Source organism: Lissotriton helveticus, chromosome 11 (genome assembly GCF_964261635.1).
Source record: "Lissotriton helveticus chromosome 11, aLisHel1.1, whole genome shotgun sequence".
In the NCBI taxonomy this organism is placed as follows: Eukaryota; Metazoa; Chordata; class Amphibia; order Caudata; family Salamandridae; genus Lissotriton; species Lissotriton helveticus.
In genome coordinates this window covers 652,339,361-652,364,520 of record NC_136072.1, presented here as the reverse complement: position 1 = coordinate 652,364,520, position 25,160 = coordinate 652,339,361, and the positions used below count along the sequence as shown (strand labels likewise).

Here is a 25,160-nt window from a genome sequence, read left to right as displayed (position 1 = left end):
ACCCTGCCTCGACATCTCCACCTCGTGAGACAGCTGGACCACCTGCGGAGGTGGATCTGGAGTCCACCGGGGAGAATGTTGCTTCCCTGGAAAACCTACCCATCCCAACTGAATGGCATGTGGAGGGAGGTCCTTCCCGGGAAGAGTTCTGCAAAGCTCAGAAAGAGTGTCCTACTCTCGAGGGGCTGCGGCAACAGGCCAACGCCCAGGCAGCGGGAAACATTGAAGGGAGCTACCGGATTTACTGGGAGGATGGACTCCTCTACAGTGAGCCCAAGGCACCTGGCCACGGTTCAGCCAGAGCCTTGGTGGTCCCTCAATGCTTTAGAGCCTTTCTACTGGAACTGGCTCATGAGATACCATTGGCAGGACATCTAGGACAGGACAAGACCTTTGCCCGGCTTGTCCCCCACTTCTACTGGCCTCGAATGAAAGTGGCGTCGGATACATATTGTCGGACGTGTGTGTCTTGCCAAGCCAGTGGGAAAACTGGGGTGAAGCTAAAAGCTCCCCTGGAACCACTACCTGTCGTTAGCACCCCCTTTGAGAGGGTGGGCATCGACATTGTAGGGCCATTGGATCCACCAACTTCAGCTGGACACCGGTTCATACTGGTTTTGGTGGATCATGCCACACGGTACCCAGAGGCAATACCTCTGAGGACCATCACTGCACCTGCAGTGGCAAGGGCCCTGATGGGGATCTTCACCAGAGTGGGTTTCCCCAAGGAGGTCGTTTCCGACAGGGGGACTAACTTCCTTTCAGCATACATGCGGGCTATGTGGAAGGAGTGCGGCGTAACCTATCGGTTTACCACTCCCTATCACCCACAAACCAATGGTCTTGTGGAAAGGTTTAACAAAACCTTGAAAGGTATGATACGGAGTCTACCTGAGAGCCTACGGAGGAAATGGGACATCCTCCTACCCTGTCTCTTGTTTTCCTACAGGGAAGTGCCACAGAAGGGAGTGGGCTTCAGCCCCTTCGAACTTTTGTACGGGCACCCTGTAAGGGGACCTCTCAGCCTGGTGAAAGACGGATGGGAACAGACTCCCAGGAAGCTTCCCCAGGACGTGGTGAGCTACATGCTGGCCTTCCGGAGCCAAATGGCTAAGTTGTGGAAGCAGGCTTCAGACAACTTGGAGGCCAGCCAAGCAGTTATGAAAGAGTGGTATGACCACAACGCTCACCCAGTGGAACTGGAGCCTGGACAGAAAGTGTGGGTAATGGAACCTGGAGAGCTAAATGCCCTCCAGGACCGTTGGACAGGCCCCTTTGAGGTTTTGGAGAAAAAGGGGAAGTCCACCTATTTGGTGGATCTTAAGACCCCGAGGCAGCCCCTCAGGGTGCTGCATGCCAATCGTCTCAAGCCACATCATGAGAGGCCCGAGGTTGTCTTAATGCTGGTAACCGATGGAGCAGAGGAAGAAGAAAGTGAACCTCTCCCTGATCTTCTCTCGTACAAAGAAAAAGATGGGTCAGTGGAGGGAGTGATTTTCTCGCCATCCCTGACTTCTGAACAGCAAAGTGATTGCCGCCAGATCCTGGAGCAATTTTCTCCCCTGTTCTCCCTTGTCCCAGGTAGGACCCACCTGTGTACCCATGACGTGGACACAGGAGACAGCCCACCTGTGAAATCTAAAATCTACCGGCTGTCGGACAAGGTGAAGGCCAACATCAAAAGTGAAGTCGCCAAGATGCTGGAGTTAGGGGTGATTGAACCTTCTGGTAGCCCTTGGTCTAGCCCGGTGGTTTTGGTACCAAAAGCTGCCCCACCAGGCACCACACCTGAATTGAGATTCTGTGTGGACTACCGAGGCTTGAATTCAGTAACCAAAACTGATGCACATCCTATCCCACGGGCGGATGAGCTTATTGACCGGCTGGGAGCTGCTCAATACTTAAGTACCTTTGACCTAACTTCAGGGTACTGGCAGATTTCCCTTACCGAGGAGGCGAAGGAAAGGTCAGCCTTCTCTACACCTGAGGGACACTACCAATTTCGTGTGATGCCCTTTGGGCTCAAGAATGCCCCTGCCACTTTTCAGCGGCTGGTGAACAGGGTCCTTTCGGGAATGGAAGCTTTTTCTGCTGCATACCTGGACGACATTGCTGTCTTCAGTAGCAGCTGGGAGGACCATTTGCAGCACCTGCAAGCTGTTCTTCATGCCCTGCAACAGGCTGGCTTGACCATCAAGGCCAGCAAGTGTCAGATTGGACAGGGGTCGGTGGTGTACCTAGGTCACTTGGTGGGCAGAGGGACGGTGCAGCCCCTCCAGGCAAAGATTGAGACCATCATCGCCTGGGAGCCCCCCAAGACTCAAACAGAGGTCCGAGCCTTCCTGGGCCTCACTGGATACTACCGTCGCTTCGTGAAGGGGTATGGCACTATTGTGGCACCCCTCACTGAACTTACTTCCAAGAAGCAACCCCGACGGGTAGTCTGGACGGAGGCTTGCCAGCGAGCCTTCATGACCTTGAAACAAGCATTGTGTTCCGCTCCCATTCTCAAGGCCCCTGATTTTGCTAGAGAATTCATTGTCCAAACAGATGCGTCAGAACATGGCATTGGGGCAGTGTTATCGCAGCTAAATGATGAGGGCTTGGATCAACCCGTGGTCTTCCTGTCCAGAAGGCTACTCCCCAGGGAAAGGAGGTGGAGTACAATTGAGAGAGAAGCCTTTGCGGTGGTTTGGGCTCTGAAGAAGCTGCGACCCTACCTGTTTGGTTCGCACTTCCTAGTTCAGACTGACCATCGCCCCCTTCGTTGGCTGATGCAAATGAAGGGGGAGAATCCCAAGTTGCTAAGGTGGTCCATCTCCCTACAGGGAATGGACTTTAGGGTGGAACACCGACCTGGGGCGGACCATGCCAACGCAGACGGTCTATCCAGGTATTTCCGCCTTAGTGATGAGGACTCCCAAGGGGTTGGGTAGTTCTCCCCACTTTCAGCTGGGGGGGACGCGTGTTAGACCTGTCTGCTTCTGGGAAGACTCTAACCATCATGATTTATTTTTGTCCCCCTTAGCCTCCCAGAGTTTCTATTTTTATTTTTACATATGTCCATCAGGGATTTTTTAATGCTGTCAGGGGGCTAGGTGTTCCTTGGCGATGACACCATTTTTCCCTCATAACCTGTGAGGCCTAGTCAGCTCCCTTGAAAATCTAGGGATCTCCAGAATCCTAAGATGGTGTCCACCAACTGCCATAACGGACACTACTGGAGGACAGGTCCATAGGATAACATTAGGGAACTTTCTAGAATTGACTAGAGACTTCTGCAGGTCTCAGGCCACCCTATATAAGGCCAGTGACCAGCAGCCATTTTGTGCTGACCCCAGAGTAGAGGAGTGAGGCAGTGGTGAGAGGAGGTGGACACACTGAGAGCAGCTAGTTTGTCTCTGAGGCTGACAGTTACTTCAGAGGATTGTTCCCCCTTCAGCCCTTGACCGATCCCTCTCTCCAGACAATAACTACTGATAAAGAAATCGAGCTATTTGAGAAGAAAGACCCTTCTAAGACTTGCCCCCATTGATCCCTAGTGGAACGCTCTGCTAGGAGACCTAACTTTCCTGGATAAGACTTCCACCTACCAGCGCTGAGTAGGGAGTGGATTCCAGTCAGGTGTGGACTCTGTGGTGCTCCTGAGGCTTGGTGGAGGAGGCAGGCGGCAGCGGAGCCTGTTGGGACCCTGAAGATAGAGCGTCCCGCTCTGTGCAGCGTTTTTCCTTGGAGCCAAGTGAGGGGAGGATCAGTGGCCAAAAGAGTGGTGACAGCGCGGCGCCAAGCGGGAACACTGGTCCCTCGCACCCGCGCTGCCTTAATCGGTCTCTGTGAGGCGAAGTGAGTCGGCCCCTGAAGAGACGCTTCCAGCGTCGGGCTCGCGCATGCCCCGTGAGCTGTGGATGTCCCCGGAAGGAGGGGCAATAAGGTGAGCAGGCCCAGAGCAGTGCGCGTCGCTGAGGAGGCGGGAGCGGAGGCGGAGTCGTCGAGGAGCGCTTCCGCGCATGACCGGAGGTTCAGCGCGACGGTCGGAGTGACTGAAGAGGCGCCGGAAGGATTCCCGGAGCGCCGTGTCAGTTACCTCGATCCCCCCACGCTCGAGCGCTAGCTGAAGGAGCCAGCGCGAGCGAGGGAAAAGAAGGCCCAGGCGTGTTGCTCCGTTTTGCCTTCCCCGCTCGAGTGTCAAAGTGTGAAGCAGACACGAGCAGGGAGGGGAGAGTTGGGGACCCCAATCGATTCACCGCCAGACCCCCCAGTCCGGCAGGCGCCCTGAGGCAACAGTGACGCGTGGGGACTGGGACATCATCGTCCCCACGCTAAAGTAAGGAGCAGGGAAGAGGGGCCACTAAAGAGTCTGATAGCTGGGAACTGCTAGTGAAAATCCTAAGTTGTGAATAGAAGAAATAATAGTTCATGGTAGAAACCAGGGTTGATCAAAGCTGGGAGTTAGCTTGATACACCAGAGTAATTATAGAATTGGTTACAGGGTAGTGATACTAGGGTCTTGAAAATTACTACTGAAGCAGGCCAATAACCCTGAAGAGCACTCTGAAACTGTTAGGAAATGTACATGCCAGTTAGGTGATGTAAGTGTGTAACCCTGCATAGTGTAAATCTAACAGGTTTCTTGTAATTTCAAAAGAGTGTCACTTCCTCATTACTGAACTCTGCCAAGTGAATGTGTTTTACTGCCCTTTTTCCACAGCAGGAAGAGTGAAAAGTAATTTCTCAAAGCAAAAGTGTAATGTTTATTCCTGAAAGAAATTGATGTTGTATCCTGTATGATTTGAATCTAAAGAGACATATTATTTTTATAAAAGGTAACGGTATTTTTCCAAACAGTGGTGTTGTGTCTTTATTTTAGTGGTTCAACACTGAGTTACTGTGAGTGAGACTTGTAACTACTTAACCAACGCCTTGAGTTAGCTGTAGCCACTACTGTGCCAAGCTACCATATGTAGACTTGGGTAACCTAGGTCCAACACCTCCGTACTAATTTTCGGTAACTGACAGGGTTTCTCGGCCTCTGGAACATCTCGCAAAGCATTAGACACCTGGAAACTTAGCGCATCTCCCTTAACATTAGCAAGGACGAGATTGCGAACCATGTCAAATGCTCCCATGAGGCACATTCCCAATTCAACAGCCGTCTTCGGCCCGTGTTCATCTTGATCGCGTTTAATGACGGAGGGTAGGACATCCATTGACGGTATGCCGAGGCACCTAGTATAGACTGCTGCAAAAATCACACCCCATGTGGTACAGTCATTTACGTCCAGCACTAAGTCTTTCTGCAAACTTATAGTCAAGATCCTGTGTTTTTCCACAGGAGTTGTATTAGGAAAAACTGCCTCCTGTTGGTCAAATTTCTCGGCAAGCCAGAAAGGCAGCTCATCCTTTTCCCTGGGACGCTTGCCCATAATCGCATTAACCATAACGGGACTAAGCTTCAGCCCATTTAGTGCAACTAGATGCGCCGCACCTCCAGGGGCCCCACCTGGGAGGTTGTGGGAAATATAATGAACCAGACCCCTTATCACTGCCACTGCAGAGGTATAAAGGGGCTGTAATTCAACAGCTGTACATCGTGCCGCAGCAGGGTGCAGGGTAAAACCAGCTAAAATAGGCCAAGAAGCACCTGGAATTGACAAAGGTCCTATTCTAACCGATGTTAATGTGTGGGGGAGGGTGCCATTAAACCAAACACTGTGCTGGCAAGCAGAAATCAAAACTTCCTGTGTTCTATATGGAGCGTGCTCCAAAGGCACGGCAGTCGGAGTGTAAGAATGAAACACATTAGTATTAGCATCAACCGCAGAAAACATAACCCATGAGTAAAACAACTCAAACAGGTGAGCTCCGACAGCAGATACAACAAAATCCACCGCCATGCCTTACAAAGAGACGTTGAAATCATGCAAATGATTGGGCACAGCCAAGCGACTGTGAACTGGGATATCAACGGCAGCCATAACGACACAGAAAGAGCTAAGTACAATGCAATAATATGAAGCACAACTGGGTAGTAATTCAATATAAACCATTTAAAAATATCAAGCTTGAATAGACCTATTTAAATATAGGTAGGTTTGTCTGTCACCACTGTCAACCCGAAACAATAGTGAGGGGGTCGTGGATTGATATAAGCACTACTCGAGAGTCTCTCAATAAGACCACTACGTTAGGTGCGCCATGTTGCAAGGATCCTGCTCCTACAGAGAACTCAGCACAGAGACCCAGAACATCAGTGAATTGTGATGAACCAGAAACTCACCTCAGTACCTAGAAAACCCCAACCAGCTAGCATCAGTGTCACATTAGCTCTTCGTCCTATAGCAAAGTAACCAATGATTAGACAACCTAGAACATGCGACTTAGGACCAACTCAGGAATGGTGGGAAGGGAGAACACTCTTTCGTTATACTCTCATACCAGTCCACAACAGGAGTAAATAAGATACACGGGTAAGGTTAAAATATTTATTTTAACGACGTACTCTCAGGTGCAGTATCTTTGCCAACATAAGCAGACAGATGATTAGAAATAATATGATCAGCATTGTTACAATTCCATAAAATACAAAGGGAGAAACCATATTACAATGATGGTGAAAACAGGCCTTCTAGTGCCTAGTTATAACACCCTCCTATCTAGGAACTATGCATTATAAACTAAAGAAGGTCTCTTCGGCTTGTATGGGGGACCCCATTACCTTTCAGCTCAGCAAGAGTGAATCACATCAGGATCAGCAAAGCTCTCTGCATCCCTGGAAACGGAAAATCTTCCAAGTGTGTGAAATCATGGCAACTGTGCAATTAATAATGCTGCCAGAATCACAGTTGGCTCACAGCTGCCATTTGTTGTGTCTAAAAAAGTGTTAGCCGATCAGTTTGAACAACAGCTACCATGTTATGATAACATTGACGGCTTCAGCACTCACTGTGCAGACTAGGGTCACGATGTAAGTCTAGGCATGTCGAAAAACAATAAACAACTACAAACTTAGGGGTCTTATTAGGGATTCAACCGTAATCCTCTGCTCGTCAAACCTTATCAATAGTACAAGGGTACGAACAAAATGATACTAACAAACCAGATCACAAGATGTGAAGAACCAGTAACGTGAGTCACCCCTGGTGTAGGATTCCCATCAACAGTCTTGTAATGATCAATATTATCATTTGGTAGTCCTTATCGGGTATTGTGTCTCTAGATCCTTGAGACCGGCATACCCCAATAACCAGATATGGGGTAGCGACCCACAATCACTCGGTACTACCACATGATGTTGATGTGATGGGGAGTGCAGTGTAAACAAAAAATAAGTGGTGGTCTTAAAAAAGGATAGGGAACTCAACCCGGAAAACTTTAATAATTGTTGGCCCCTTCCTTAATAAAAACAAGAACAGTATAATATCGTCATCGCAGTCCAAACAAATAATTAGGGGATTCAACCGTAATCCTCTGCTCGTCAAACCTTATCAATAGTACAAGGGTACGAACAAAATGATACTAACAAACCAGATCACAAGATGTGAAGAACCAGTAACGTGAGTCACCCCTGGTGAGGGTTCCCATCAACAGTCTTGTAATGATCAATATTATCATTTGGTAGTCCTTATCGGGTATTGTGTCTCTAGATCATTGAGACCGGCATACCCCAATAACCAGATATGGGGTAGCGACCCACAATCACTCGGTACTACCACATGATGTTGATGTGATGGGGAGTGCAGTGTAAACAAAAAATAAGTGGTGGTCTTAAAAAAGGATAGGGAACTCAACCCGGAAAACTTTAATAATTGTTGGCCCCTTCCTTAATAAAAACAAGAACAGTATAATATCGTCATCGCAGTCCAAACAAATAATGGTGCCAGAATCTCAGTTGGCTCACAGCTGCCATTTGTTGTGTCTAAAAAAGTGTTAGCCGATCAGTTTGAACAACAGCTACCATGTTATGATAACCTTGATGGCTTCAGCACTCACTGTGCAGACTAGGGTCACGATGTAAGTCTAGGCATGTCGAAAAACAATAAACAACTACAAACTTAGGGGTCTTATTAGGGATTCAACCGTAATCCTCTGCTCGTCAAACCTTATCAATAGTACAAGGGTACGAACAAAATGATACTAACAAACCAGATCACAAGATGTGAAGAACCAGTAACGTGAGTCACCCCTGGTGTAGGATTCCCATCAACAGTCTTGTAATGATCAATATTATCATTTGGTAGTCCTTATCGGGTATTGTGTCTCTAGATCATTGAGACCGGCATACCCCAATAACCAGATATGGGGTAGCGACCCACAATCACTCGGTACTACCACATGATGTTGATGTGATGGGGAGTGCAGTGTAAACAAAAAATAAGTGGTGGTCTTAAAAAAGGATAGGGAACTCAACCCGGAAAACTTTAATAATTGTTGGCCCCTTCCTTAATAAAAACAAGAACAGTATAATATCGTCATCGCAGTCCAAACAAATAGCTGCGAGGAGACCAACATGTTTCAGCCACTAAGGGATGACTCCTTCGGCTTTCGTCAGGGTCTCTGTTCTATAATAATACTACTGCATTTGTGGTGATAAAAGTGTGAAAAAATATATAAAAAAACACACAAGTGAAAAACCAGTAAAGGATATAATATTCCTTCGGCTGTTTCAACTCCTCTCTTCGGCACCTGGTTGAATATGTACTATTTAGAGAGGACAAACGTACAGGAAAAACACAATCTGTTACCCTGGTCTGTAGAAAACATAATAAATTGTTTAACAAAAATATATACCAGCTTGCTTACTCACCCAGTGTGTCCGGGGAGTGGACCTCACCTCTTCCTGGACCTGGCTCAGGATATATGAGACCCCGCTCTACAATAACAGAAACCAACTACGTAAAATACACAAACCAGACAACCAGACATGAAGCTACTCTGGTGATGTATATATCTACGCAATCCAAGGTGTTCTGTACATGGAACATGTACATGGAACATGTACAGAACACCTTGGATTGCGTAGATATATACATCACCAGAGTAGCTTCATGTCTGGTTGTCTGGTTTGTGTATTTTACGTAGTTGGTTTCTGTTATTGTAGAGCGGGGTCTCATATATCCTGAGCCAGGTCCAGGAAGAGGTGAGGTCCACTCCCCGGACACACTGGGTGAGTAAGCAAGCTGGTATATATTTTTGTTAAACAATTTATTATGTTTTCTACAGACCAGGGTAACAGATTGTGTTTTTCCTGTACGTTTGTCCTCTCTAAATAGTACATATTCAACTAGGTGCCGAAGTACATGTTCCATGTACAGAACACCTTGGATTGCGTAGATATATACATCACCAGAGTAGCTTCATGTCTGGTTGTCTGGTTTGTGTATTTTACGTAGTTGGTTTCTGTTATTGTAGAGCGGGGTCTCATATATCCTGAGCCAGGTCCAGGAAGAGGTGAGGTCCACTCCCCGGACACACTGGGTGAGTAAGCAAGCTGGTATATATTTTTGTTAAACAATTTATTATGTTTTCTACAGACCAGGGTAACAGATTGTGTTTTTCCTGTACGTTTGTCCTCTCTAAATAGTACATATTCAACCAGGTGCCGAAGAGAGGAGTTGAAACAGCCGAAGGAATATTATATCCTTTACTGGTTTTTCACTTGTGTGTTTTTTTATATATTTTTTCACACTTTTATCACCACAAATGCAGTAGTATTATTATAGAACAGAGACCCTGACGAAAGCCGAAGGAGTCATCCCTTAGTGGCTGAAACATGTTGCTCTCCTCGCAGCTATTTGTTTGGACTGCGATGACGATATTATACTGTTCTTGTTTTTATTAAGGAAGGGGCCAACAATTATTAAAGTTTTCCGGGTTGAGTTCCCTATCCTTTTTTAAGACCACCACTTATTTTTTGTTTACACTGCACTCCCCATCACATCAACATCATGTGGTAGTACCGAGTGATTGTGGGTCGCTACCCCATATCTGGTTATTGGGGTATGCCGGTCTCAATGATCTAGAGACACAATACCCGATAAGGACTACCAAATGATAATATTGATCATTACAAGACTGTTGATGGGAATCCTACACCAGGGGTGACTCACGTTACTGGTTCTTCACATCTTGTGATCTGGTTTGTTAGTATCATTTTGTTCGTACCCTTGTACTATTGATAAGGTTTGACGAGCAGAGGATTACGGTTGAATCCCTAATAAGACCCCTAAGTTTGTAGTTGTTTATTGATTCCTATGGGGGATAATACTTAGGCTTGGTCTATAAACATCCCTCTAGCCCTACAATAATTTGTGTTTTTCAATGTCGAAAAACAAGCCTTTCTCATGTGAAGACATTCGCGCAGCCTAACTTACAAAAACAGCTATATGCAGTGTCGTGTGCAAAAGCAGCAAAAGGCAAAATGGCGTTTAAACTTCTAATAAGCCATGCTAACATAACATATGTGCAAACCAGGCCTAGGCCACACTACACTAGCACATTGCAGCGTTGTGATTAGCTTAGGAGAACCAATCACAACTCTGAATTGCAGTGTCGTGATTGGATTAGGAGAGCACGGGTGCTTCCTTTTTCTGGACTTGCCCGGAAGAGAAAGTACGATGGAGTGACGGTGGACACGGAAAATGGTAAGTGTTTTTTTTTTGTTGCTTTTCTTTCATCATGTAGGGGTCACTGATGCATTCACACAAGAAAATTAAGAAATGTTTAATTCAAGAAGATCCCACATGTATTTTAGGTAATTAGGTGTGCAATAATACATGTGCCTATTATAAATGTATGGTCTGTGGGACCATGCATTTTGCTTCAAATATATCTTACCATTAACGTTAACAGTTTAACCACCCCCACCCTGCCCAAGTTTTCAAAATGGAAGATAATTCCTTCATATATAGTCAAAATCATCTACCAAATATAGTCACATCATCTACCAAGTCATCTAAAAAATATATGCAAAACTTTTTTTTACAAAGATTGTGCATTAAAAAACTGTAGAATTATTTAGAGACTGTGGGAATGGTAGTGGTAATAACAAGTCTGAAGATGATGAGTCCAGATTTATTAAATATTCACGCAACAACATGCAGCAAGACATCTCGCTGTGCTGCGTGAAAAGGAGAGGGCAGGAATGCCCTGTATTTAACATTATATCGCACCTTCCTGTACTCTGCTTGTGCTAGTGCACAAACTGCTGCCTAGCACCAATGCAGGCACCCTTGCACCATTGTGCAAGGGTGCGTGCATTGTTGGCAGGATTGTGTTTGTGCCGGAAGAAACACCTTTGTGCATATAAACAATCCTCTGAGGTTTTTTCCTCCTTCTACATGTGCGGCAAGCTGCAGAGAGCAGTATAGCTATGTAACTGACACTGATGTGTACAGATGTTTAGCATTGCATTGATGTCGTGCTTCATTCAATTGAGTACGAAAACTACGACAAAGGAAATTGCAGGATCAATCTTGGCTTGATTCACATTTATTGCAAATACCCCTCTTTATTAGGAAGGAAAAAACAATATTGCGTTCGCTGTTAATTTGTTCGAAAATACACAATTGCAGACTGTTGGGAATAAAATACATTGTGTTTTTCATTTATATAAAAATACGTTTTCAAGTTACTGTATTTCATTTTGGCACACAGTATGGATGAAACATTTTCCTATATGTACTGCAAAATTGTATCATATGTATAAGGAACATTGAAAACAAATCCAAGTCATTTACTTTATGCGCCTTTTTTATCATTATGATTTTAAATTTAGAATACTTATAAAGTCTTTCGATTCGGGTATTAATCTATGGAATTTCATGCCAACAGCCTTAGAACTAGAAGCACACTAAACCCAGAAGCAGCTGCAGAACTCAGAACAACTGAGGAGCTTCCCACCTATCCCTGCAGTAGCGATGAAAGCACAGGCAGCTGGTCACAGCTAGCAAATGACGAAGAGAATCCTGATGACACAAGCAGCTATTTACAGCTCAGTGAGAGGTCCATAAGGTATCTACAGCACTTGTTGGTGAAACGTATAAGAGTGTATTGACTTTAGTAACACACTATGCAAATCAATGCATATAACGCCCATTTAGGGTGAGGGTTGACCAACAGTTTGTTCATCCCTTACTGTTTTACCAAATGTAAGTACCACCACCAACTTTAAATCTTGACATTTGTGTCTTTACCAAATGCACTTTCAGTGCTGTACTTGGGCACTTTTAAAGAGATATTACTACTTGTTGCAGATGAAGGCATTTGTTCGATGCAAATGAGTCACTATATGCATGGAAGTCACACTGCCATTAATACCAGCTGAAACAGCAAACGTTATTTACTATGTATTAAGCCCTTTTTAAAAGTCAGTAAAGTTTTATAGACTTCTGAAATGGGATTATGACGATTCTGAATCGCAATTTTGAAGGGGCGTTTTGTGAGCGTTCCTTCCAAATTGCTGTTTAATACTTGATGCATCAATGTTTTGCATTCAGAATTCTAATTGCAAACCAATGAAAATGTACAGACTCTCAAGTTGAGATGGAATCTAAAGGGAATTGGTCCCATTTTAGGACCCCCGTGAGACTTGGTGTGAAACAGTGCCTAATCTATACTACTATAATAAAGGAAGAACTTTCAGCCTTTGAGGCGGGTAAACTCGGGAACCACAGCGCCAATCCACACACCCGATACACCGTTGGAATCGTCAGGGTGTGTAGATGGTTATAGGCTATATAAATAAAAATAAAAAACTTTATTTAAAAAATTTACAGTATAAAACAAAAGTAGTCCCTCCGAAGTAGCGCCGGCCGCGACGTGCGTGCTCACGTCAGGAGCGCGGGGAGGAGCGGCGTCCAGGAGTGCGATGAGGAGCGGCGGACATGGCGTGGGGGAGGAGTGGTGACGTGAGGAGCAGCGGACAGGCCAGCGGCGGTGCGAGCAGCGGACACAGCGGACAGGCCAGCGGCGGTGCGAGCAGCGGACAGGCGGGAGGAGCGGCGGCTCAGGTAAGGGGACCCATGTCGGGGCAGGCGGGGGTCAGGGCAGGCGGGGGTCGGGGCAGGCGGGGGGCGGGCCGGGCGGGGGCCAGGGCTGCAGCGCAATGTCGGGGCGGGCGGCGGTCCGGGAAGCCTGTTGCACCCGGACAAGGTCAGGACGGGTTGCTAGTGAGTAAATAAAAACGTCCTGGTGCCCAAAAATCTCTCCTCTAAAATACGCTGCTGCTGGAATTAAATGTGCAAGCACAAAATACTGAGGCAGCGTATTCCTAAAGCCATCTCGGGCCTCTTTAATCCATTTGCAGCCACTCCCTACCCCTCTAGTTCACACTTGCAGCTTTCTACTTTTTCCCTTTGTGACGCTTTTCAGTCATTCTCTTCCCCCGTCTTTACCATATATGTATTTTGCTCGCAGTAAATGCCTGATGCAGACAAATAAGTTCCGGCCCCCATCGGCAACCACCGGCTAAATTAACCACTGGTGTGAAAGCTTCACAGACACTAGGCATTGGTCTCAGCGACTACTGCCAACTGTCACTAATATTTTTGAAGAATGAGTACTTGTTTTTTAAAACCAACCGTTTCTTTTAAAAAAAAATAGGGTTGCTTTAAAATAATGTTTTCTTTTTTTGAAACACAATCATAGGGATGATAGTCTACTGGCCCTGTGGTTGTGAATGATGTTAGTGAGTCACAATTTGCAATTTGCTAAATATTCGTTAGGCATGGCAGTCTGTAAATCAGTTTTTTACAAACTGAACTATTAGTACATAGGTCAGTTCACAAAATAAGTTTCTGTCACAAAAAGTGGAGTCACAAATTGTGACAGCTTTTTGCACCCAGAAAGATTCAATGGGCAGATATGTGAAAAAATCATACAGAGCAGCACAGCAAGTCATCTTGCTGTGCTGTACTGTGTGACAGGAAAAGGGCAGTAATGCAAACGTGTTTAAAGCAATACGACAAATTCCTGCCTTCTCCCCTGGGCTGACGCCCTTGCACCATGATTCAAGGGTGTCTGTTTTGCATGCAGGATTGTTTTTGTGCAGGAACAGACACCTTGCTGCACAAAAACAATCCTGAGAGGCATGTTTCTCTATGTGTGCTTTAAAATACAGCACACATAGAAAGAGGAAGTAATGAGGCAAAATAAAGATATTTTTCCTCTTTACTCTTCTCTAGGAAGGCGTATCTATTTAGTATATTCCCAAGTTTACCAGTTCTGGTAAATCTGAGAATGCATCAAAATCCATGTGTTTCCCAGGCAACACCCATGGAATGCCTTCCTAGCACAGAGTAAAGTAACACAGCGATTTGTGCTGCATTAATTTAGTCCAGATTTATGGGGTCCCTCAGCTCCTTGCAAAGCGGCCTTCCCTAGCTTCGTAATTCTCATTTAGGACTTGTGTTGCTCTTGCACCACCAACTCCGCTCATAAATATGCTCCTACATATAGCCCTTAATTCCCCAACCAATGCTGAAACTCTGCCATTATAATATCCTGAGCATAACTGAGGTTCATGACATTCCCTACACGGGGTGAGTCATAATTCAAAATAGTGCACAACGTATAAAATATTGAACAAAGTGGAAGTAAAGGTATTTGTCAAATTATATATAACATTATTCACTGAAGCTTTGGTTAGGTAGCGTGACAAGTCAGCATGTCCATTTGTCACCATTCTTGTCTCCAACTCAGAGCTTACTGTGTACAACACACATCCCTTTCCTTCTAGTTAGACAATTTAAAAAAAATGCCACAGTGCAGCACTGCATGGAATGCAAAAGCCTTTCATCGTGAGAATGTAAAGAAATTGTGTAATCCCTTAGTCATGAAACATTGCATGCTGATGATGTCTTGGGCCACGGACGAGCTTATCGGCCATTAAGCACAACTTTATGTAGAGTAAAGTACAGGCTTTACTGAAGAACTCTCTGCTGTAGAATTCTCTACAACCAAATAACAACCCCAGCGTACGCTGCATACGAAGTGTAAATGTTACATGTTTCATGTGGAAATATCACACAATGGGACAAATTTATGAAAAAGTGGAACAGTGCAGCTCAGCAAGTCACCTTGCTGCACTACACTGCATCACTGGTAAAGGGCAGGAATGTATTTAAGTCTTATGGTGCTTTCCTGACTTATCCTCTAGCACTGGCGCACAAGGGGGTGCTTAGCTCCAACGTAGGGACCCTTGCACCATGGTGCCTGCATTGCATGCAGGATTGTTTTTGTGCAGGAAAGGACACCTTCCTTCACAAAACAATCCTGAGAGGCTTTTTCTTCTTAGAAAGAGGAAGTAACAAGGAGAATTAAGGATATTTCCCCTTGTTATGTTTCTGCTGGGGAGGCATATCTTTTTGGCTCATTCCCATTTTTACAAGGTCTTGTGATTCTGGAAATGCATTAAAAACCCTGGGAGTTGCATGACAACACTCACGCAACACCCATGGAACACCTTCCAAAGGCAGAGTGATACAATGCAACAATTTATGCTGCGTTTCGTTAGTCCATATTTTTGGGGCTACTCAAAGCCACGCAAAGTTGCTTTGCGTGGCTTCAATCATCTTACTTAGAGGTTTGTGTCACATATGTACCACATCGTGTGTTGCAAATGTGACACAACAATCTCATAAATATGCCCCGAAATTCTTAGAGTGCATTTTGTGTGCCTATTTTTTTTTTCCGTCAAAACCGCGAAAAGATAGGGCCACTCCACCCGGTCGAAGGCCATAGTTGCGTCTAAAGACAACAACACTGTCGGTTCGTGGATGCGAGACGCGCTCGCCACCACGCCATGCAGCCGACAAAGATTAAGTGCAGTGTTGCACCGCGGCATGAAGCCGGACTGATCTGGATGGATCAAGGTCGATATGACCTTCACCAAGCAGGCGGCCAACAGTTTAGCCAATACCTTGGGTTCCACGTTTAACAAAGAAATCGGGCGATATGAAGAGCAATCCAGCCTGGGCTTACCCTCCTTATAGATTACCACAATATTGGCAACACGCTGATCGTAGGGCAACGCCCCATGATCATGGCTTTCCATATGCATATCCTTCAGATACGGGGCCAATCGGTCAGCATGGGGCTTATACAGTTCGATGGGGAGACCATTAGGGCCGGATGCCCTACCAGAATGGACCCCCCGAATGGCCATCGCCACCTCGTCATTCGTGAGAGCAGAGTCCAATAATTCCCTATGATCATCCGACAGGGTTGGCATCGGTATATCCCGAATCATTTCAGCGTTATCTGCCTCTGTAAAAGATCCGTCCGAGGTATACACCTCCTCAAAGTATCAACTGGGGGTCCGACGTGGCCACCGAGCCCGTGATGTTCAGCTCCGGCACCAAGCGAGACCCCCAGTCGCCCTTCTCCAACCAAGCATTCAGTTTCCCCGCCTTGTCCCCGTGCTCATAGATCCTGCTCTGTGTGGTAGCGTGTTGTGCCCTCGCACTGTCACGTGTCAGATTTCTATATTCGTCCCGGAGCAGTTCGAAGTGATGGCTCTCCCCATGGTCACCCCCGGAGGAAACAGCAGTTTCCAGGGCCAAGAGTTCTGCCTCCACTCTGTCCAGCTCCGCCCTCCTCTTCTTCTTCTACCCAGATACAAGGGAAAGAACCTCCCCTCTCACGACTGTCTTATAAGCTTCCCAAAGGGAGCACCTCGAGACAACTGAGCCCTCGTTTTCGAGAAAATAACTATCGGTAATCCACACCAGCTCCTTTTTAACCACAGGGTCTTTCAAACGCCACGCATTTATAGGGGCTATCCTTCCGGCATCTCCCTGTCCCATACACAGCCGAAGCCAAATCGGCGAGTGGTCGGAGACCCCCCGCGCCAAATGAGCCACTTCCCGAACGATGGCCACATGTGCCGCTGGCAATAAAATGTGGTCGATCCTTGAAAGAGAGTGATGCGCCGCCGAAGCATGAGTGAACTCAGTAGCGCCCGAATGTCAGAGACGCCAACAATCCACCAGCCCCGACGCAGAAATAAAGTCAGGAAGCTACCTACGAGAGGGCAACAGCACCCGGGGGGAGCCCATTGAGCTCCCCGTCCATTATTGCGTTGAAATCCCCACCCAACACTGTAATTCCGACAGGAAGGGTCAGAATAATCCGTCCCAAATCGCGAAACGTATCAACCTGCAGTGCCGGGGGGACATATATAGACACAAGTGTGACAGTCCAACCCTCCCAAAGACCCGATATAGCAACACAGCGGCCACGATTGTCAGACCAGGTCGAGCGGACCGCAAAGGGAAAGGAGTTCCTCACCAAAATGCCCACAACCCTAGAGCCCGATGTGAAGCCAGAGTGGGCGACAAGTCTGTAACCACCCCTATGCAATGCCATACATAGCCTTCCCATGAGATGAGTCTCTTGCAACAATACAACATCTGGCATGTGCCGTCTAATGAACTGACTCACCATGGTTCGCTTTATCTTGTCACCCAAGCCATTCACGTTCCAGCTGAGGACGGAGAACCCCAGGCCCTGTCTAACGGAAGCCATTCATCATTTCGAGACACAGGAGATCCAAGTGCACCCATAGCAAACCCTGGTCATACACAACAAACAAATTAAACCGCCAACACCCCCTACTCCCAGGCCCCCAACCCCCATCCTGCACCCCTGCATGCAAAGAATGCACATCCCCAACTCGCAGTGTGCCTGTCGCCCCCAACTAACTACAGGTATCTAAAAGTAGAAAAACGGAGGAGGACCTTACAACAGGCCGCCGGCCCCCCCACCCCAGACTAACCACTGTCCCCCCCCATCCGGTAAAGTCACAAAAAAAGAGTCATGAACAAAGATTATCCATATGGGGGGGGGGGGGAGAAAGGATTTTACAACCCCTACCAGGCACCTCTGCGCCATCGATACAGTTCAAAACAAGTCACAGGTCTTCATTGTCTGAACGGGCCTTAGCCCCGGGCTCAGACCCCACAACTCGATACAGCCAGTCCGCAGCCGCCTCAGGAGCGTCAAAAAACCATGTTTTCCCGTTGCGTTCAATCCTCAGACGAGCCGGATACATCATAGAGTACTTTATATCACGGTCCCTCAGTCGCCGTTTAATGGACAGGAACCCTTGCCGTTGTCTCTGAACCGACTGAGTGAAGTCCGGGAAAAATAGCAATGAAGCATTCTCGTAGGCCAACGGTCCCGTGGACCTCGCGGATTGCAGGATAGCGTCCCGGTCTCGAAAATTCAGGACCCGTGCGATGAGGGGACGCGGAGGCGCCCCGACCTTCGGGCGGCCACCGGGAATCCTATGTGCCCTCTCCACGGTGAAGAAATTGCTGAGGCCCTTAGGGTTGAGATGAGATAGGATGAGGTCCTCAACAAATAGGTCTGGGGAGGCCCCCTCAGACCGTTCCGGAACCCCCAGGATGCGGACATTGTTGCGTCGCACCCGACCCTCATACTCACCGAGCTTCCCATCGAATTTGAGTCGGGCCGCCTGAAGCTCACGCACCTCCTTCTGGAGCTCCGACACATCCTCGAGGAGACTCCCCGTCTTGATCTCAAGATTCTTGACCTTCTCCATAGTTTTGGTGAGGTCATCCCTGATGAGACCCACCTCAATGGTGACAGTGTCCAGTTTTGTGTCCATCTTGCCCAAGGAAGATTGGACCCCAGTGATGGCGGTCATTAAGTCTTTCATAGTGGGGTCGTCATCATCCAGACCCCCATCCGCACCCCCAGGCGGGGTTCGTTTTGCATCAACAGGGGACCCCTTGGAAACAGCATATTTGTCGATACGATTTGACTGGACCTGCCAGGCGGATTTCAGAAATCTCGGCGGAGGCTTCTCATGGTCTCCTGACGCCATCTCGACCGCAAAAGCAGGAGAAACCCACCACTCCTCAGTCGAGTGCAGGTGTGTCCTACGGAGGGCGACCTCTGGACAGGATAGGGAGGCCCAGGGCGTCTCGGCCACCACTCGGAGGTGACAAAATAAGATCCGACCGGCCACTTCCGGTCATGGAGGCCGATGTTGTTGCACTACACCCCGGATGGCATCGAACCAGGGGTCCCGGACCCCGAGACCACAGGCCCAGATCCCTCCGTCGAGGATATTCAATCACCGGAACAGCCAATCGATCCAGAATTTCACCTGGCGACTCAGGTGCTGGTCCCCCACCCGTTGGTAGGGACGAGGTTCAGGATACTCTGCCGGATAGTCGGTCAGGATGTGGCGGCCGGCGGAGCTGATGCTCAAGCGGCCATCTTGGTCGCTGGCGCGGCTCCTCCACTTGTGTTCCTATTTTTATTTGTCTCTAAAATGCCACAAAAGTCCAAATCCAAGTGTGATTTAGGGGGTACCTATGCTGTTTACTCCCTGTTAAACCACTTTTACATAAATTATCAAGGGTTTGACACTATGCAACACAGTAGCATTTAGCATTGAGCTCACAAAAATTGCCTTTGCAAGTGAATGTTGCTCATTACAATTGTTTTTGCCACTTCTGATTATATAGCGTTAATTTGCATCACACGAGCACCCACGTTAAACTTTCATAAATCTTGATATCAGTCTAGGCAGCATGACATACAGAGTATCGAGGTTTACATAGCAAGAAGTCACCATAACAGGAAGGGAAGTAGTAGAATGGGGTTTTAGTGGTTGAATGTACTAAAGTTGACTTTTAAAATATTGACTACATTAAAGTCAATTTGAAATTGTTAGGTAAAGGAAAATGCCCTTTTTATACATGGTCACCCTCACTTTTTGCCTGGTAAATATTGTGATTTTTACTGTAACTGCACTAGTTTACTGTTAACCAGGTACCCAGTGCAAGAGCTCTTTACCAAAATAGTACAATTACTTCCTCAATTGGCAAATTCTTTAGCACCCACTGTAAGTTCCTTGTAAATGGTACCCTGGTACATAGGGACTGGGGTTCTAAAGAAGGCTCCTAAGGGCTGCAGCATGAATTGTGCTAACCTAAGGGACACCTCAAAAAGGACACGCAAGACTGCCGTTGCAGACTACGTGTCTTGTTGCAGACAAAAGTGAAAACACAACAAATCACACATCCCAGTGTGCCATGACCCCACCACTGCATGTCATATTCGTAAGTCACCCCTACAGCAGGCCTAACAGCCCTAAGGCAGGGTGCTGAATATTACATGTGAGGGCAAACCTGCTTGAGCATATATGCCCCTGTGCTTGTCAGTCCTATTAAGGCCAATGCAAGTGGGCAGGGAAGACATTTTAAAACATGTGTTGGACACTGGTGATAACGAGTTCCCCAGCTACATGATGGTGTCACTGAAAATAGGAATGCTTGGTATCAAACATCAAGTATAGGCAAACCTACACTGATGCCAGCATTGGATTTACCAAAACATGCATCCACATGGCACAGCCGAGGTGCTCCCTGAAAACCAACCAGCATCTGGTGTGCTTGCTGACTTGTTTCTTCCAGCCTGCCATCCTTGATGCTTCTCTGTCCTCCTAAGGTGAGAACCTTTGGTCTCAGGAGACCCATAACAAAAGCCTGTCCAGGAACAGAGTGCACACCCTATTTCACAGTATGACGTGCTGATTAGTCTCCTTGGGCTTGTGAGCTAAAAAGAGGCTGAATTTGGAATGCAAATCTGGCTCCTCAAAGGAGAGCAAGGCAACCCCCATCCATATCCCCCTTGGCACTTGGACAGGGGAAAAAATAGCTTGTCAGGTAGGCGTGCCACCTCTAGACTAGTACCACCCCTAAGTGGGGCTACTGTGAGGTGGACATAATTTTTCAGAAGTAGACATTTTTGTGATGGCATACTTAGGAATTCTGGGATAGGGTTATGCCCACTTTCCACAGTAAGTGGTCATATGGGGCGTAGTGACCCCAAGGGTGAGTAGCCCATTGAGTACTAGCCTACACGCCTCTAATGCCCCTAAATTTAGTATTCAGTGGAGTCCTTGGTATCAGGGAGGCAGATCCTGATGACCTACGAAGGACACGAAGAGCCGCAGAAGAATGAAGAGAGCACCTAACTTGTCCCCAGCCCAGTTGACCTGTCTGCAGTTATCCATCTAATCTGTGCCAACGATAACTCATCCTGCAGCTGTGTGCCTCCAGAACTGGGAAGACTACCTGCCTTCAATAAAGACCAAGACTTCCCGTAAACAGCAGACCTGTTCTGAAGAAACTCCGAAGAAACGAAGGCATCCAGAACTGTCAAAACCTGACACCTGAAGCAGACACTGCACCTGTCGCTTCAGGCTCAAGTTAAAGTGGGCAAACTGTGGCAGCAAGGCCCACCAGCCCTCCAGAACTCAAGTCCATCATGGTTTTACCCCTCGGGGACTCCCTAATGTCGCCTTCAGCCTCTGCACACAGGCCCACTCGACCACAACAGCTCCCAGAAAGAAAACCTGATACCTAAAACACCTCTGCATCCATCACCCCCGGACTGTGCAGAAGAGGACCCCAGGTGTCCCTACGTCCTAGAGCATTGCAAGCCTTGAACCCCCCCTGTTGGGTCTCCCCTACTGGTCCTCCAGTCAGACCCTGCAGCCTCTTTTTGCAGTGACGATCTCAATTGAACTGCATTGGGCTCACGAAGCTGATTTGCACCCTGCACCCAGCTACCCTCGTGCCACTGATGGTATACTGTTGGTGCTGCCTTGGACCCTGCCCACCATTCACCTTAACTGCTGGAGCTTGGACTGTAAGTCAATGCACTGTATATGTTTGCAGAACTTGTTCTTCCTTCCATAAGATAACATTGTAGAACTCAGAAATTGCACTGTGTTCACTTTTTAAAGTGAAAAGAATTTATATTTCAAAATGTACTTACCTGAACAATTTTCCTCTGATGCTTAAACACATAAAACGGTAATTCCTATGTTTATAAATGGGAGTGGATCTCCTTCTTGAGTCATGTTGTCCTTTATTGGTCATCGTGTGTATTCAAAAATGTCTTGCACTTCTCCGTGTTAAGCTTAAGGCTGTTCAACCATACTACCCCTTACCAGAGAACTTTGGGATTGCAAAGCATGCCGTGTCTACTCATAAGGGAACCACTGAACTCTTTTTTTTCTGAGTTTTATATAGCGCAAACTTGACCTGAAAGTATCGCGTATCAGAGCGCTTTACATGAACACCAGTTACTTTACACAAGAACACATTCATTTTTGTTAGGCACAGGGAGATTAAGTGATTTGCCCAGAATCACAAGATGAAGTTGAGTGTCATTGCTGAGACTCGAACACAGTTCCTAAGATTTGAGATTGACCGCCCTAGCCGTTCTACCACATCCTCTCCCCTCTCTTCTGTACACGCTGTATCAGATTTTTGAAATTTCACATAAAGAGACAGCTTCCTACATTAGGTAATAATGTTGTATCCGTAATTATTACCGATGACTGTTGCAAATTTTTTAAATTTTCAAAGTTGATTATTATCAGCATTCTTTAACTGATCTAACTGTATCCCACTAACCCCTTAGTACACCTTAAGCCTAAAACCCTTATTGCCCCTTTAGACACCCTTCTCCGAAACCTAAAAACCCTTACTACCCCATTATATGACCTTCACTGAACCTTAAAAGTCCTTACTATCCCATAACGCTACCCTTCCATCAACCCTAACAATAACATACCAACCTTTAATGCTACCCTTCTATGCACCCTAAAAAAAAAACTTTAACCCCTTTATGCTACCCAGATTACGCAGTTATGCTACCCTTCACCAAACCCTTAAAACCTATTACTATCCCTCAACACTATCCTTCATTGTACCTAAAAACCCTTATTTCCCCATATTGCTACCCTTCTGTGAACCCTAAAAAACCCTTACTACCCATGAACACTATCCTTTCCTAAAACATCTTACAATCCATTTAAGGTACCTGCCCCTGAGCCCTAAACAAACTCAAGCTACGGCTTAACTCTACCAGTCATTAAATGCCACTAACCCCTTGCTACCCATTAAAACTACACTTTCGTTTAATCATAAACCCCTTACTAGTCCGATGCCCGCTTTCTCACCTCACTCAAAATGCTCCTCTCTTCTTCAAAAAGATGATGCTACCTTGCACCTGCTACTAGTACACTTACATTTGATCTATTACAACACTTTTCGGGTTTTTTGTAGCCACAACTTTGTTCATTCTATTTTTTCAGTAGCCAACATTTTTGACACAACTTGTTTGTAGTTTTTCCCACAATATTTTACTGTAAACAATTTAAACAGCATTACAATGAGGACCCATCAAGAGTTAGGGTCAGTGTACCATGCTGCAAGTGTGCTATGGCATATATCAGGGTACTGTGAGGGTGAGCAGTGCAAGAAATTAGTAGATTCTACACACTATTAATGACAGAGGGGATTAGAAGAGAAACTCAATTTTTTATTTGTGCACATGCTTGTTCAGGGCCCCATCATTCCCAAAGATTCTAGTTGCGCCATAGACATATAATCTGATAAAAAAATTGACAATTAGATAGTTCTGAAAACTCCTGAAACCTCATTATGGCAATGCACCAAGGTCCTTTAGTTTTTGCCTCAGGTGTAGCTGCCTTATGCATTTATAAGGCACAAGTTTGCCAATAGGAACTACTGTCAGTGTTGCTGTTAAACCTTGCATTCTTGGCATGGTTTTCCCCTAATGTTTAACCTTCAGACGTCCTGTTTTTGCTGACTTCATTTTTGTTGGCCATAGGACTCTGCGCACTTTGCCACTGCCAACTAGTCCTAAAGTGCTTGTGCTCCTTCCCTAAATCATGGTAACCTAATTGGCATCTCTAATTTACTTGTAAGTGCTCAGTGAAGTGGAGCTACTTGTGCCCAAGCCTGTCAATTAAATGCTACTAGTGGGGCTGCAGCACTGATTGTGCCACCCACTTAAGTAGCACTTTAAACATGTCTCAGGCCTGCCACTGCTGCCTGTGTGTGCAGTTTTAAACTGCCATTTGTACCTATTCCTTCCTGTTTAATATACATGTCACCCCTAAGGTAGGCTCTGCACAGCCCCATGGGCAGGGCGCAGTATAGTTAAAAAGTTGGACATGTACTTTATAAGTTTTACATGTCCTGGTAGTGATAAACTCCTATATTAATTTCCCACTACTGCAAGGCCAACCTCTCCCACAGGATAACATTGGGATTACCTCATTACATTTTATGTATGTAATTTCCAAAATGGGAACTTGTAACTCCATCATGTTTGTTGTCTCTGGAATCAAAATTTAAAATCCTAAGTTATGGTGAAGTTGGATTTTAAATTACAATTCTAAAAATATAGCTTTTAGAAAGTGGACATTTTCTTGCCTTAGCCATTTGGTGCCTGAAGCCTGTCTCTTGGTCACATGACTGGGTATGGGTGACAGTTGAGCTTTAAGTATCCCTCCTAGAAAGTCACATAGTCATGGAGATTTTAATTATGACTAGATGCGCCATCAATGGCTGGATGGGAGGGGCAGTGGACCCAGCCCCACTTACACTAGATTAGCCTGTGACTTGTCTTCACACAAAGGGTTGCATACCCCCTGTGGTTAGTCTGGAGGCAGGGCCAAGAAGGCAGGGCACCTGCATGCCTCTAGAAGAGAGATTTTCAAACGTTTTGATTATGAGACCCCCTTGTCAAACGTTTTAGATGTAGGGACCTCCTTCTGACAAACATTTCTAGAACCTGGTACTCCTCATCATCGACAACTATCGACAACCATAAACACCCCCAATTACTACAGCAAATCATTTTAACGGTGGGGAAATAATATTAAACAGTGTTTAGCAAACCAAAGGTTAGTGAGCGTGGGGTGTAAGTAAAGGTGTAGATAAAAACAAAGGGCCTCCTTTATAAGGAATTGGCGTAGGGCATCGCCGCAAGTCTTCTTGCTGCGCTGCCCTATGCCAATGTGAAAGGCAGGAATGCACCGTATTTATGAAATACAGTGCATTCCTGTCCTTTTCCCTTGCGTTGGTGCACAAATTGCTCCCTAGCACCAACATCGGCAGGATTTGTTTTTTTACAGAAAGGGCACCTTCCTTCACAAAAACTATCCAGAGAGGCGTTTTCATCTTTGTATGGGAGCTGCAGAATGCAGCCCAAATGGAAAGATGAAAAAACAAGGAGAAATTAAAACATTTCACCTTTTTACGCCTCCACTGGAGAGGTGTCCATTTTTGGAGCTGCCCCAG

At 46.3% G+C, this 25,160-nt stretch overlaps 1 protein-coding gene across 1 annotated transcript in view; it reads left to right on the top strand.

Moving 5' to 3' along the window:
• SPHKAP (SPHK1 interactor, AKAP domain containing) overlaps positions 1 to 25,160 on the top strand; it is a 974,320-nt gene that overhangs the window by 744,708 nt on the left and 204,452 nt on the right. Inside the window, exon 7 of the mRNA XM_078665525.1 lies at positions 11,830 to 12,009. Coding sequence (XP_078521651.1) covers positions 11,830 to 12,009 — 180 coding nt within the window. The remainder of the gene's footprint in view (positions 1 to 11,829; positions 12,010 to 25,160) is intronic.